The sequence below is a fragment of the Cygnus atratus genome, chromosome 1 (genome assembly GCF_013377495.2).
Source record: "Cygnus atratus isolate AKBS03 ecotype Queensland, Australia chromosome 1, CAtr_DNAZoo_HiC_assembly, whole genome shotgun sequence".
NCBI classification, from domain to species: domain Eukaryota; kingdom Metazoa; phylum Chordata; class Aves; order Anseriformes; family Anatidae; genus Cygnus; species Cygnus atratus.
In genome coordinates, this window is record NC_066362.1 from 57,879,429 (window position 1) to 57,895,128 (window position 15,700).

Genomic DNA, 15,700 nt, shown 5'->3' on the forward strand with positions numbered 1-15,700 from the left:
ATTAAAATCCCTCTCTATTGCCCCAGGTTAGCATTTTGCATGAGATCAGCAGCTATGGTAGGTGTGAGATCAAGCCTCGAATGAATGTGAGATCTATCTTCCAGTTTTCGGAGGGGGAATCTGTAATATCCATGTAACACTGAGAACAGTAAACTTGGGGCTTGTGAATTCCTTCACTCCTCTTTAACCTGACTTGCCAGTAATTTAATTAGTGCTAACCAGTCTGCACACTGACTTGCAGAAGTTAAAAGACCGACACATGATTCACTTCCAGTGACTTTTCCTCTTTTGCACATGTGCTGGACGGAGCTGCACTGTATTTGGAAGTTGATCAATAACGATTGCACAATTCTAACCTTATTTAAACTATGATATAAACAGACATGATAGAAACGGATGCTACCAGTTTTTTTTCCTACTTATAAGTGAAGTCAGATTTTTTTATTTTTTTTTTAGTTCCAACAAAATCGTAACCTGGAAGAAAAGCAGTTAGACTTTGTGTAATCCCAATTCAGTGTAGCATTTGGCTTTTGTAAAGGTGGAAGCCAAAAATAAACATCTGCTTGGCAACTTCACCAGAAGTTAAGTATAAATGCAGTTTTCATCTTCTCAGCGAATGTGGCATACAGTGCCGGTTGACATCTATTAAGAAGGAATGATCCATAGCTGAGGTTGCAGAGCATTTTTTTTTCTTTTAATTACAATTAGGAACCTCTACTGCAACAGGAAAATCCCCACCCAAGTTTCTTTCCAGATATAATACCTTATGTGCCAAAACATTAACTTTCCTTGGAAATTTAAAGGTAGCTGGATGGGATATTTGTGAGTTATTAGATTTTGGAAAAGAGATGGTCTTCCATCGGTCTGACATGACAACCATAACACTTTATTGTGGCCGTATTTTTCCCCACTTTTCTTTAGTCCTTCAGAATTAGATTGTAAGTCTGTTCTTTCACAGGGTAGTTTATATTAAAGTATTAGATATTGCATCTTTGGATATTCAGAAGGATCTTGCCAAGACAAAAGTAAGCATGGTGGCTCTTCTCACCAGGCAGATGAACTCAGCAAGAGACAGGGGCTCTTCCAGCATGCCAGTCTTGGTCTCCAGTTCTAGCAGTGCTGGCTGCAAACATCTCCAATAACCTCGTCTGGTCCAGCCTCTGTTTTCCATTGAATCCTTTGCAACCCCTGCTGCTACCAGGGCAGGCAGGACTTCATTAATGCCGTATGAACAGCTTTCATTTGGGGAAGGGAAAGGTTTTTCAATAGATTTCTGACTTGTATTAGTAAGCTGTCAATTTCTGAATTCTGCAGCCCTCCCTTTCCTCTGGTTTGAAGATTCACTGCTTCAAAATGAAAAAATCAATAACCACATTGTTAACCTATGTTTTTAAATGCTCTTGAAAAGCAGATCTATACTGACCCAGATGAATGGTTTCTTTCACTCCTAACGATATACCAGTCCTGAAATGATTAATATAGAGCCGTAAGATGTGCCAGGTAGTGAGGATGACTCAAGGCCAGGCTTCTCAGCATTCAATGAAAAAAGGTCTGCCGGGCAAATTTGTCAGAGGATGCATGGTGTAAATATGCCAGCCTTCATATACGTAGCTGAGGGCAGCAGGTACAAAACAATGAAGGGCTATAAATTTTGCAGTAGGGCAGTAGTTACTCAGGAAATGCGCACACAAGGCCTGTTAACAGGCACCGTATGCGGGGGTGAGGAAAGAAGTGGAGGAAGGGTGTTGTACATGTTCCTCCTGGCACCCACTTTGTATATGTACAGAGAAATGTGCTAATCTGGTGCCTTCTCCTGCTTGTTAAAACTTGGTTCCATGGGCATTTTTCTGTGTGAATAAAGTGACCTAGAAAGAAGATATAACCCCTTGCCTAGTATTTGTGATTAGCTAATTCCTCTCCACTTGCTGAATCTCCATTTATGTACAGTAGCAGCAACTGTGTCCAACAGAACTGGGAAAGAACAATTAAAACAATGGTAAAATTACCCCGGTTCTCACAAGAAGCGCTGGTACTTTGTGTCTTAGCTTATGCAAATGAAATTGTGATTTAACATTTATCACATAGACTTGGGTCTTCTAGTGCCTCGGTGCAAAGGTGAGAGTTTTTCTACAGGTAGTGAGTGATCTAGGAGCAGTAAATCACCTTTGGCTTTCAGAAATATAATCTTTTTTATGTCATACCTTGGGAAGAGGGGAAGGAAGCAGAGAGGTGCCGATGTTCAATATTTACTTTTACCATACAGAATGAGACAGTTGTAAAAAAAATCTTTGCCTCTTAAAAGCATGTGAACTTGAAAGGTGCCTCGTGGCATGTGCATCCTCACCCTTTATGTGTGCAGCTGCTGGCTGTTGAACAACAGCGTTTTGTCTTCGCTACCATCCATGTAAGGCCACCAACAGATGTGCAGTGGGACAGACCACCTGAGATTCGGGTCATGGGAGTCTCATTGGGTGTGGATGGCACCGTCTGCCTCTTTGAGCAACTTGCCCAGCTATTGCTTGGTTTGCCAACCTATCAAACAACGGAGTCGGGCCGTTGATAAATAGTTAATTAGGATTTTGTTGCATGCTTGGCTCCCAGGCAGTATCGCCATGGAGATGATCTGGCTTTTAGGATCTGAAAAGTAGCAATCTCCAGAACAATGGCATTGTGTCAACCTTACCCTTTCTCAGAGACTGCGAAGCAAAACGCGCGATGCCAGGTGCTGATTTCGCTTCAGCTCACAGTGGCCTCCCGTCCAGCTTCTCAGTCGGGGCACAGAGTGTTTTCTGTGGCAGTGCAGAAACACATTCTGCACGATGCTGTTCACTGCTGCGTTTGGCCTGGGATGGGACTCTCAAGATAGCTTTTTTTTTTTTTTCTGTATGTCAGGGAACACAGCAAAGAAATACTTGTGGGAGAAGAGACTTACAAGAAGTCTGCGTGAGGATGCCTTTGCAGAACCTGTTGGATGCCTGGCATCCGTGCAGAGATATCCTCCCACAGCTCCTACTTTCCACCTGGAAGGTCCAGAGGCCGGATAGGCAGTTATTCAGCCCACTCCCTGCCTTTCCTTTCTCTTCCTTGTGCAGCCCCTGGAAGTGCCCTTTCAGTGCATTCAATGCATTATCAGCATCCCCCTCCTTATCATCTGATTGCAGCACCTCAGGGACCACCCAATTTCATAGCTTTGTTTCTCTTCCTCTTATGTTGGTGATGTCTGGGCCAAGAGCCATAGGCATTTTCAGACTCCCCTGGAAAAAGTACCATAGGCATTTCCAGACTCCCCTGGAAAAACATAACACGGTGCCAGACGTTATTCTTTTTGCTAAGCTCCATGGGGCTGGAGAAAGAACAATGTGCCTTTTCTCTCCCCACCCCCAGACATCCTCTGCTCTGCCTCTTTCTTCCCCTCAGCTCGATCCACCTATTTTTTACCTCCCCACCCTTGTTGGCACTTGCCACATGGCACTTCCCACCTAGGAGTCTCAAGGAAAGGAAACGGAGCTGTGAAACTGGCCGGGCTTGCCCATTTCCCATGGCTGGGTGGGGCTGGCCCCCGTTGGCAGCTTGAGGAAAGCAGAGGTTTATGGCTGCATAGCCCTCCCCTCCCACTACACCCGGACAAAATTGTTTGTAATACTGTTCGTTAAGCCACATTTCTGACATATCTCCCCGTGACAGCAAGCTGTTTCCCTTCCTCGAGGGACTGAGCTCTCTTCCCTGATGTCATTTTCCCGACTCTCCACAAGGCTATTGCAGTAGCCCATCGGAATTTGCTCCGGAGCACGGGTGGTATGCGCAGGGGCTGGACCCAGCTTACAATTCACAGCCCCCGCGGTGGAGAAGAGCAGTTTGTTCACAGCTTACCACAGCCCTAAAAATAGCCCTGGTAGATAATAGGAGTGGAAGACACTTTTCAATGGGACTGAATGTACTGCATGCGGAGGCTGCTGGGGGAGGCTGTGGCATTGAGGTGGTCAGCCTAGGTTACAGCAGCAGCTGACTTAAAAATCTGGGGCTTTCTGCAGCATGGCGAATTCTACCTTTGTTTATTTTCACGCATCTTGGCCGGGAATGAGGCAAACATGAGTTCATTAATTAAAAGCAAACATACGAACCAGCTTCCTGAAATCAAGAGACGTAGCTTAATGCTTTGAAGAAAATTTGTTGCTTATCTTATGAGTGACGATGCCAGCAATGACTCAGCAGACCCGGAGACGTGATCTGGAAGTGGGCACCTACTGCCTGCTATGCCCTTTGCCAAATGTTCAGACTTCGAGATATTTTGCTGTTCACTGTGGTCTTAATCTGCTTTTGTAGAAGAAAATTCCACGTGTCTGCTTTGCCCAGCAGCCAAGAAGCTCACAGAGGAGGAGACATGTCTCTTACAGATAGGACTGAATGTACAGAAACCTTTGCAACCGTCATGTTTTTGAAGTATTTATAGCTCAATTCATGTTATTTGTACCAAACAAAAGCAAAGAAGCATGAAGCGTATTGGAAAATACTTCATAATCTCTCTACACCAGTTCAGAGAGCGAGTATAAATCTTCTTTCCAGCAAATGGAGACAGGTAATTTATTACAGCCTTGAAAAGAGCAGCTTATTTCTCCACGCTTCCTGCCCAGCAAGCTCTGCAAGCTGACTCATGGAGAGGTAGGGAGCCAAAAGCTGTGCTCCCTCTTTCCTATCTGCTTCTGGAGGGCAGAGCAGCGGGTGAGCGGCAGCTGTGCTCAGGCAAAGCCCTTTGGAAACGCCTGGCTTTATCAGAGGTACACAGCCCCCTGCTTTCTCTCCCTCATGCCGTGCATTTTGGGGAAGGTATTCCCTCTTTTTGCTTAACATGCAGGGGCTGGTACCTAAACTGGCCACACATGTGAAGGAGGTTTCGGTCCATCCCTGCTGCTCATTTCTCCCCTGTTGTTACCCTCTGCAGCCATGGGACTCCATTGCCACCGGGGCTGCAGAGCAGATCCCAGGGATGCTTCTGCTGCATAGAGCTGGCAAGAGACAGTGACACAGTTGTTTTGGTCTGTTGGTTGAGGTTATTTATCTCACAAGGGTTCTCCTAAAGGGGAATGTGTATGTGTGTACTTGCATGCGTGCACGTAAGCAGTAACTCTACAACTCGATTAAGACCGTCAAGTCATTCAGGATCAATCCCCACAGGGACCGTTGCATCGTCTAGTTTTGAGCTGTGACCTTGATACTTATGCATGTGTTTAATTTTACATGTGTGAGCCATCCCACAAAAGTCAGTGTGAAGCTCACATGTGTGAAGTTAGGCATGTGCTAAAGTGTTTTGCCAGAATGTGTACCGGGGCTACAGGGGCTCTGGGTGAACTTGAACCTATTTTGCTAGGGTAAGAGGCTTTGGATTTCATTATTAAGAACCCGATATGTTACTCTGTCTGAAGGCAAGGTCTTGGAGTTATCTGAAATTCTCATTAAGACAAGAAGCTGGGAAAAATACAAATTCCTTCACTAGTAAAGTTACTAAAAATACTATAATTAAATTATCTAAGTCCTAAAACCAGTAAAATACATCGAAGAGGTGTGGTAGAGGTATAAGTACAGTGCTCTGAGAGTACCAAAGGGACTAATAGCACTTTCTCTGCAGATCTGGAATATTTTAAGTAGTTAATGTAGCTGATGTAAAAAAAGCATATTGCATTTGCCCTACTCTTGTTTCACATGCGGCGACCCTTAGCAAATTTTGATGGTGCACACAGTGGAGCTGTTGCAGAGAAAGCAAGGAGAATGAGCAAGCAAGAAAAGGACCTAAAGAATGGACAAACAAGTTCTTTCATAAGGTATTTCGCAATTGAGATTGTTTCTTATTAGGCTTAAGTCGTTCAGGTTTGTCGTGTACCGTGTCTGGCAGCAGTCCAGAGAGTTTTTGAAAAAAAGGAGCCAGCTCTGTTGGGTGGTAAAAGCACTATATTTTGCAGGATATATTTCTGAATAAAATACATCTCACAGAAGAAATTCCGTTATTGATATTTGTCTTACAACCGAACAACAAAAAACCAGAGAGGGATCTTATTTTACTCAGAGAGATGAAAGCAATGAAATACCCCAAATGTGATCATGACTTGCATCGCTTCTATTAAATACTGAAAAATATACTTGGCTGCTTTCTTGTTCTGTTGTCTTCACATCAGTGAACTTAAGCCCACAGACCCTTGCGGACGCAGCCTGAGCAGCCTGCTGCAGGTGAATGACACTTGGCTGGCAGAGATCCCTCGTGTGGAGGAGAGGAGCCAGCACGAACACCGCTGTGCACTGTCATGTTGCGCCGCTAATCCTGTTTCGGGATGCCTCTCTGACAGTGAAAGCCTGCTGACAGCAATCACTGGCCTTTCGGATCAGGTCACCGGCAAGGCTGTGTGCTCCTGGTAGTCCTTGAGCCCATCCCCTTGGGAAGGGAGCTGTGCAGGCCACCAGGCAGACAGTGCGAGGTAGAAAGTGTTTACTGAGATGTGTTCGAGCTGTTCACTTCCCTAAGACTCTTTTTGAGGGGAAAAATAGCAACTGGACATGGGGAAAGCTATCAGAGTTGGCCTCTAATGATGCTGTGGCTTGGTGGGCGAGACACTCCTGTGATGTGTTGCAGCTGGGGAGAGGCAGGCAGCAATTCCTGTGCTGCTACCGTCCTCTTTCCTTTAGGAGTAATAGGAGTAACATCAGCTTTCCCTTTCGATTTCCTCATCTTTTTCCTTAAAGAAAGTAAATAGTGCCATTTCACCACTTGCTGCCTGAGGCTTAAATAATAAATGGCTGCACTGTGCTTTGAGCATCTTCATGTGCTACACAAATACGCAGTGGTAGCATTTCATCAGTAGCTGTGAGTGTCTGAAGTCTTGCTCCGAAACAGAGTGCTCCTCCTGGTAACGCCCTGTCCCTCTGTGAAGGGACACTGCCTCCTTTGCAGAGCTCCTGCTGTAAAAGCCAAGTCTTTAGAAATCAAAGCTCCTAGGTGCATTAACCACTTTTCTACGTGGGCTGTGAGACTGTAAACTCTGTAGTCCTGAAGAAAAATATCTGCCCAGGCAAAACATCTGTTTGCATTTGAAGATTCATCCAAACATGTATTTACAGAGTGCTGCCGCTCTTTTCAATCACATTTGCATTTCTGTATCTAAAAATATATGTTTTCACATGTGCAATTATTCCTGAGAGGCCATTTACAGTAATTATGTGTAGACTTACAAAAGTCTCGTCTGTGAAGCACAGAGTCAAGCTAGTGGGAGATTGGCATGCCCTCTGGGGTGCTGTTATTACTTTACCAGCCATGAATGATGAAGAATTTGCACCCCGTTGTATATTTGACAATGAAATCCTTCTTAAATTCTTCCTCAGAGCCAAGTACAAGGCTGTCTTTTAATAAAAAATGTGTTTTTACCCATGTCTATATTTATTTCTCGCAGGAATGCACATACTGCTCCAAGAGCCACCCACGTCCTTCTTGTATACAGGGTGTATTTGCATTTGCAGCCTGTCCCAATGCAAACATGGGAAGGGAGCGGGGGAATCCAACCTTGTCTTTACTGTTAGTTGCCTTCTCCATCTCTATAAGCAGTTGGAGATTACCTGGATCACTCATTTTGTTAAGATCTGCTGCATTACCTTCAATAGAAATATGTCTAGTGTAGATAAGACCATAGATATGTTGTTACTTTTAAAATCTCAATACCAAATTTTGTGGTAAAGAGGAAGAAAAGAATTGTTTTGGTTTTTTTTTGCATGCAAATCAGTTTGACCCTTGATTTCTGCTTTTTGTTCTGCTGTCCTAAAGTAAGGTAGCACTTGAGCATGTGCTTGATTTTAAGCACGTGCTGAAATCTTGGTGAATTCAAGGGGATGAGGCATATGCGTACTGCTTTTTTGAACAATGTTGCTTTTCAGAGTTGAAGGTCTTGTAGGAAACCCGATCCTTTAAAGTAGCTCCTGTTTATGTACATTTCAATTTTATAATATTGTAAGTTTTCCCCTTCTTTCTTCGATATCCTTGATGCTACATCGTATAATGAAAACAGTACCGGTCATGCCACTTGCAGTTACTGAAGCAGGCAGTGAAAGTACTTTTCTTCTGAGGGAACCAGGGAAATCACATAAATCACAGATTTGCAAATGTTTTCCCAGGAGAGGTCCGCAGTAGTAGGCTGCATAGAATGACAAAAGCGTTGTTTACCCATAAAGGGGTGGTCATCTCAGCAGGTCAGTGATGCTTTTCAAAGACTTATTGTTGATTTTAAACTAGCTGATAATTTATTCCCTGAACTCTGCCTTACAAAAATAAAACAGGGTAAATATTGAGTATAATAAAGGCCATGCTGCTATTCAGTCTGCACAATGCCCTCACCTTCCCTCTCACACCACCTTCTCTCCATTGTTGGCTTGGGCATTTCTCAAAGGGCATGAGCTGACCTCTGCAATTATTTATGGCGTTGTTCAGATAAGCCCCTTTTCACAGGCAACGTACACACACTCACAAGGGCTGTTATAATTTGAATTTATATTGCAAGTTCAGCTATCACTTCCTCTGTTCCCACCCTGCCTTTTGGAAAGATACCCAGTCACACGATGTGCTTGTAAAAAGGTTGCTGATTGAGGAAGGATGCAGGAAGGATATGGTTTTGCAGTGATTGCATAAGTGCTGTGGGGGGCCCGAAGCTTTGGGTTTATATGAGGACGAGTTTAGATGTGAATTTCTAAGATTTATTTCTTCGGATTTTGAAATAAGTCTTAACTCACGAGCAGTTTGCCTACTTTAGAGAACCATGGAGCAACCCATGTTAATGTGGTCCTCGGTGTACTAGCATGGACAAATATCGATTTTGTAATCAGCATCCTGGGTCCTCTGCCTCCTTTTCATCAGAGATCTCAACTTTATTTGAGAGGAATTGTCTCCAAAGCTTCTGTTTGAAATTGTCAGATGTGGTCATGTCTAACTGAATGCTGTTCCCATCAAAGGCTCTTGGGAGTTTTACTGTTTGCCTCAGTCCTTAGGCTAACAGAGGTCCTTCCGAACAGTGCTGTGCTCCCCCTCAGTGAAGTCCTAATACCTGAAGATCTTAAACTTCATGCCATCCTTTACTGTAATGAGAGTGCATTTATTGCTATAAAAAGAAGGAGCTGGGGTGTGGAGGTTTGTATGTTAAAACTTTGTTTTGGTCATTCCGCGTTCTGCCAACATCTAACATCTGTATTTATTTTTTGAACTCTCCTTAATGGATTATATGCATCTGTTCAGTTCCAAGAATAATGCTTGATTTCCTGAATTTATAGGTTGCAATAAAATCCATTCGTAAGGACAAAATTAAGGATGAACAAGACATGGTTCACATCAGACGGGAGATTGAGATCATGTCATCCCTCAGCCACCCTCATATCATCACCATATATGAAGGTTAGTGAACGCAATTCTCCTCTCCAACTTCTCAGTTACGTTCTTCCGGACCTGATGTTCGTGTTCCTTGAGATCATGCACCAAACCCTTACTCCTAGTGTAACCTACCTCTTACCAAAGGGACTGTGCGAGTACTGCCTTCCCTCTGAACCATCAGTGTTTGACAGATGCATAACCCTTTGCCTGGAGCAACTTCTTCATGTGTGACTTAAGCGCTCTGTCTGTGGCAGGTGGAAATCATTGCATGTATCATCTCATCTCCTTGCTCCCATTGAAAGTTCAGTTTAATTTCACCCTTGCTCACATCAGCCCCACATCAGTTTATGTCCCCAGCCCCTCAGCCAGTCCTCACAGACTTTTCTTCATAGGGCTGCACAAGACCAGTCTTGTTTGCTCTACTTAGCATGGGCAATGCTGTATCTGTCTGTAAAGTCTTTGAAAGCTCTTTGCATTTTATTTATGAACATGTATTTTTCTTAAGTTTGGTCCTCCCTTACCTGCCATGTAGTCTTGCTGGTTCTGTGTTTGCTGCTTTTTTCCTCTGAATCCAAGCATCCACTTCCTATCAACCTCTGCATGGTTTCCTGTCAGTCTGGTCACTGGCATGTCATTCCTATTCCTTATTCCTGTCTTTCTCCTCTAACTCCTTTCTTCCTGGGACATGGCAGTGAAGCCTGGTATTCCTGAATTCCTGGCTCTGGGAGCTGCTGTTCCCTGGTTTAGAGCAAGGAGCAGGAAGCCAGGGGCATTTTTCCGTTCTCCTGTTTGTTTGTTTATATATTTATAGAGTATCACCCTGTAGGAAAATATCCCCCTCCTTCCTTCCTTCCTTAAGTCTGTAACATCCCAGAGCTAAATAGCTCGGGCTGGGTATGTGCTAAAAGACACGCTGGCTAAGAGGTCCACTGCTGGGTCTCCATAAGAAGAGCAGCAGCACTGTGGACCTGGGCTGTGGGCTCCAAAGGTTTGGAGGGACTCGGGTTGGGTGGCCTCGTCCGAGAGGATCACCTCTTCCCCCACGTGCAGAACAGGCAGCCTGAATATAGCCCTTCATATTTACATACCCATGAGGTAAACGCTCAAGGTGATGATATGTATATGGCAGCTCCACTCCGAGAGTCAATACAACTGATTAAAACAAGGGCTGGCTTGGAGTACTGTTACAGTATCACATATTGAGTTATTCAAAAGCATGTTCTTTTACTTGAAAAGAGATGAATATCTGTCTTTTTATTGAATAAACTCATAACAGGATCTGGGAACAGAAAAGGGGAGGGATGCTGTGTCAGCATGTGGGTTGCAAATGGAACAAAAGTTATTTCAAATGTGCACAGGAACTCCAAAAGAAAAAAGATTAAGCATGCTGCGGTGCTTTGACCAATTGCCCTTCTCATCCTTAGTTTGAATAGCTTTTACTGAGTTAAAACATTTGTAAAAGTTAAAAAGATTACAGCATTTTTAAGAAGCAGACAGTAAAATCCCGTGGGAGCAAAACTTTCCCCTCCGGCCCCGCAGAGGGTGGAGCATCGCTTCTGCAGCACAACCAGTGCAGTTTTGCAGTGGAGGTTTCATCCCATCTCCAGGAGGGCAAGTTGTCTATGGCAGGTGACATCGCTCCTTCTGCGTTGCTCTGCTCTTGTGGTCTGTCAGCCAGCAGCAGCCCTTTGCAGAGACAAACCTGGAAGCAGTTTTTCTCTCATTTCTGGAAGGTTTTCCATTCTGTTGCTGGTTTGTTTCCTTTTAGTTTTCTAGAAAGCAGAGCAGCCTTTCATGGCTTCGTGTGTTTAACTCATGGCCTGAAGGGGTAGGCAGTAGAAGTCACCTGCTTGGTTTGGCCATTGGAAGACCATATTCCGTGGAGCAGAGGGATAGTGGCTATATAGCTCGTCCAGCCTTTCCAGGCAGTCAGATTTTATATTCAGCTTCTTGCAGCCAACACTGTAACGCTGGATATTGTAGTACTGGGAAGATGTGGGGATGTGCAGCCGAGTCCAGAGGAGCAGTTACGTACTGCCCAGAGATCAGGATGTGAGTTCAGTGACCCATAAGCATGTGCTTCTCAAGTGTATGCTTCATTTTAAGCCTAGGAGTATATTTGTGGTGAAGTTATGGGACTACATCTAGGACTGAAGTACTTGTATCCTATTGAAGTGGGATTTTAAACACAATTGTGTGTTCCTCTTGAGTGAGGCAATAAAGAGTGATAATATTGCAATCATCTGACTTCAAATGTTGAAGTTACACTGTCTTCAGGGGTGGGCTTCATCACACCAGATTTAAGCCATTCAACATTTAGGCAGTTGGGGCACACTTCAAGTCTATTTCCTCTCTCTAGTCAAGAGAGATCAGTGTCTACACAAGGTGGTTTGCTCCCTCCTGGGAGATCTTTTTTCCGATAGGTGGGATAAATGACATACTGGAGGTTCCTTTTGGTGGCAGATGAGGTTTAGCTGACTAACTTAAATCAGATGCTTAACTTTTAGTCTGAAGCCACCCTGCAGGTATCTTTCTGCTCTCTCACTAGTTTTTACTGTAGGCATTCAGACTGCCACAGTGCGTCTGAGAGTGCTTTCTGTAGGTGCCAGGTGGCACTGAATCTACCTAGCATGGACAATGCTGCATCCCTCTGTAAATATCTTTGAAAGCTCCTTGTACTGCATTTACAAACATGTGTTTTACTTAAGTAGGATCCTTGTTTAGGTATCCTTTTGACCTGCCTGCTTAAAAGCAATTAACCTTTGAATTTGTCAACTTGATGTAAACACAAGCTTATCTTTTTTTTTTTGATACCAAGCAAATCCAAATGGGTGGAAGCAAAGCTTTCCAGTTTAATGATATTTTTTGTAACCAAATCAAAAGCAACGTATCTTGCCCATTACTGTGAGGGTAGATGTACTGTTCTGAGTCCAAAGAAATTCCAACCTCTCAGCAGGGCTGTAATTGGCAATCTGTCGAGTGTGGCTGCAAGGGAAGTGCTCTTTCAAGTGACTTTAAACTCCTTGAAAGGGACTGGATAAATGAAGCTGGCTTTGCTAGCAGCGTTCTGATTTCAGGACATAAATTTTAATTTATAGAATAATGCCTCTGTCCATTCATCTGTCTGTCTCCCCCCCACCCCACCTTCCTCTGCCCCATTTCTTTTTTGCCTTGAAAACTCTGGGATTTGATAATAAAGCCTTTGAGAGCTAACATATTTTTCCAGGAGTAGCCTGAGTGCAAAATCTGTTCCATCTGGCAATACTTTATAAAAGTTAAACTGGGGAAGAGCATAGGGCCTGATTCTGTAAACATTTAAACATGTGTTGGACCAATCATGCGAGGGAAGTTATGCTTGGGACATTCGGGAGTGAGCTCTTGAGTCTTTGTAGTATGAAATTCAGTGCCTACGTGAGTGTTTCTGTGCAGGAAGAGTTGTCCTTGGTCAGCATAACCATCCAGAAAAGTTCATCCATTTGCAAAAGACATTTGAAAATGAACAGATTATTTGCTAACATGCTTGTAGAAATAGTTTAACGAAGATATTCCCTGAAGAATGAATAAATATTAGGATCACAATTCAGTGCCCGTGGAACAGGATGGCATTAACATGAGCGAGTAACGAAAGGAAAGCATGTGCTTAAGTGCTTCGCTGGATTGGGGCCAGGATGCTTAGAGGAGTGCTGGACCCTTTACAACAACAAGGCCCGAAAAAATGAATTTCCCATGGAAGAGGGACTTCCTCCTTTTTTTAGGTCATATTTTTGATATTCTTAAGAACAAGAAATAAATAAAAAAAAAAAAGCAGAAAGGTGCTCTGTAAGTATCTCCAAGCAGGCAATGACTTGAGTGAGGTGACATGCTTAGGTTAATCAGGAAATCAGTTCAACTTTTCTGTACTTCCAAATGCCAAAGACAACGGAAGAAAATCTGACGGTGTGTGCTGATGGTGGCATGATATTTCACAATGCTAATTTTACTTGCCAAGCACATGTTCAATCTCACAGTTTGTAACAGACTTCTGTGTGAGGAAAAGGAAGGGAACATTTGGTGTTTCGGACGCATGTAGGCCTCTCTTCCATGCAGTGCTGCATGAGTTGTGTTGGTCAAGCCACCACATCGAAAGCATCCACGTCACAAAAAAGCCAACTGGGTAGCATCTGGCAAGGTGCACGAACCATGCTGACAAAGCTGGGTTCCTGCAGCAGCGCTGGCTCAGGCAGGTGCTCCCAAACCATTGGCGTCCATCCCTGGATGGGACAGGAACAGCAGCCACGTGGTCTGCAGGCCCGTGTGTGTGGAGAGCAGCCTGGCTATGTGTGTCAGGCTAACAATGTGGAGGCAGGCCCAGCCTCTTCTATTGTGTTTCAGACGTAATCAAAACAAACCTCGATGCCTAATTACTTGATCCCTTCTGCGTGCAAAACACCTGAAAAAGTCAATACAAGTCCTGTAAAACGTCATGTGGCTGACTGGGCTTTTAACAAGATTGATGAAAGTTGGAAAGCTGGAATGTGCTTTTTTTTTTTTTTTTTTTTTTTAATTTAGCCAACAGAAAGTACTTCAGCAGTGACAGTATTTAAGCACATTTCTAATTGGTTTCCTCTGATTATGTAGGCTTTTGACCTTAGAGTGCTTTATTTCCATTGTTTTCACTTGATAACATCCAAGAACACAAAGTAATATTTCTAGAGTCTGATGATAGTAATGAAACAAATATGAACAAACTTAACTCCTCAGTTATCATACCCACCTTTATAAATTTCCTGTCATTCAGGATGACCGCCTAAACAATGTTTTGTCTGACTTGACATGAACCCAAATGCTTGAGATCACTGGCAAGTTCAATTCAGACCTCAAAATGGTGGCAAGCAGCAATGAAATTTATTTCTATCTTTCCTCACACAGGCCTCCCACTGCAATGTAAATGTTTGCTTGTCTGAGGTTCCTCAGCAGTTTGTAATTGTAATTAACAAAAAGGGGGGAATTAGCTCATATTCTTTGCTGAAACAAAAGACAATTAGTGTAACATATAGTATTGTGGCTGAAGTAGCAACTCTCATTTTTTCTCTCCTTCCTTTTTAAATAGTAGACAGGCAAAATATGTATATCCTCAGACTCATTCTTTGAGAAACAGCCTCGTCAAGGATAATGGTTCTCATTTTGATTTAATCCCCTCACTAGGGAGTAAATTCTAGCATGCCGTCTGATTTAAAATGATTATTGCAGGATCTTAACTACATTCCTTTAATTTAAGAAGAGATGCAGTAAGGCCATAATTCAGGAAAGCAATTTAGCATATGCTTACCTTTAAAACCCATACTTTTATCTTGTTGTCTTCAATTATAATTAAGCATATGCATAAATTTAAGCATATGCATACGAGTGGTTTGCTAAATTGGACCTTGGATTTTTTTCATGGCTGCTACATGTGCTATTCAAAAACAGTCATAAATTAATAATAATAGTAAATAAATAAATAAGTACATAGTACAGTTTTCAAGTATTTTTGCATCAAGGGGCTATAAACCTTTCAAACAGTCAAGAACACAGAGGACACATGGGGCTGAAATTCTAAGGTAAAAAACACTTTTCAGTATTCATGTGTCTTTTTGAAGAATAATTCTTGCCTTATTACACAAGTGAGGCAACTGGGTCATATATGACTTTTCTGAATGAAAAGGTTATTCTAGTCTGCATCTCTAAAATTAAAAACAAACTCGCTTGTTCTTTTGATTTGGCTGACCTTTAATAAAAGAGCATTTTGTAGCAGTGGAAAGGTACTTCTGTCTGCGGCTGTTAGGAGAGTAATAAAAATACCGCTGAATGGAAAGACACCAGATGGAAGGAATGTCAACATACTGGAACTAATTTAGGAGATTGCTCTGATAGAGAGCAAAGGCATGAGGAGAATTCAAATGGTTCCAGTGCGAAGAGATTGGCCGCCCCTCTTAAACTAACAAACTAAAATCCTTACCCCAGGGTTACATGTAAACCAAATGGAATCAGCCCGCGAGGAGGTAGTCCATTAAGGGGGAAAAAAATCCAACCCCCCTCAGCACTCGCTCTGACTCGAGCATCCTGTAAGCTTGTAGAAAGGGCAAAAGCTTTCTGCTTTGTTTTGCTTTTTAAATTTTGTAGTAAATAAGTCCAAAGAAGTGAACTGCCGTAGCAAAGAGATGTCCAATGTAGTACAAAATCTGACTGATGTTTGTAAAACCATGTCTGTGTGGGCTTTCAGCACTTTGGGGGTAAAGTCCGTCTTTGGGAGCATGTAAGCTGGATAGGGAGTATGTTCATCTAGTGCCA

At 43.1% G+C, this 15,700-nt stretch overlaps 1 protein-coding gene across 1 annotated transcript in view; it reads left to right on the forward strand.

Moving 5' to 3' along the window:
* Positions 1-15,700, forward strand: part of NUAK1 (NUAK family kinase 1) — a 50,561-nt gene that overhangs the window by 14,585 nt on the left and 20,276 nt on the right. Inside the window, exon 2 of the mRNA XM_035562277.2 lies at positions 9,295-9,415. Within this exon, the coding sequence (XP_035418170.1) occupies positions 9,295-9,415 (121 nt within the window). The remainder of the gene's footprint in view (positions 1-9,294; positions 9,416-15,700) is intronic.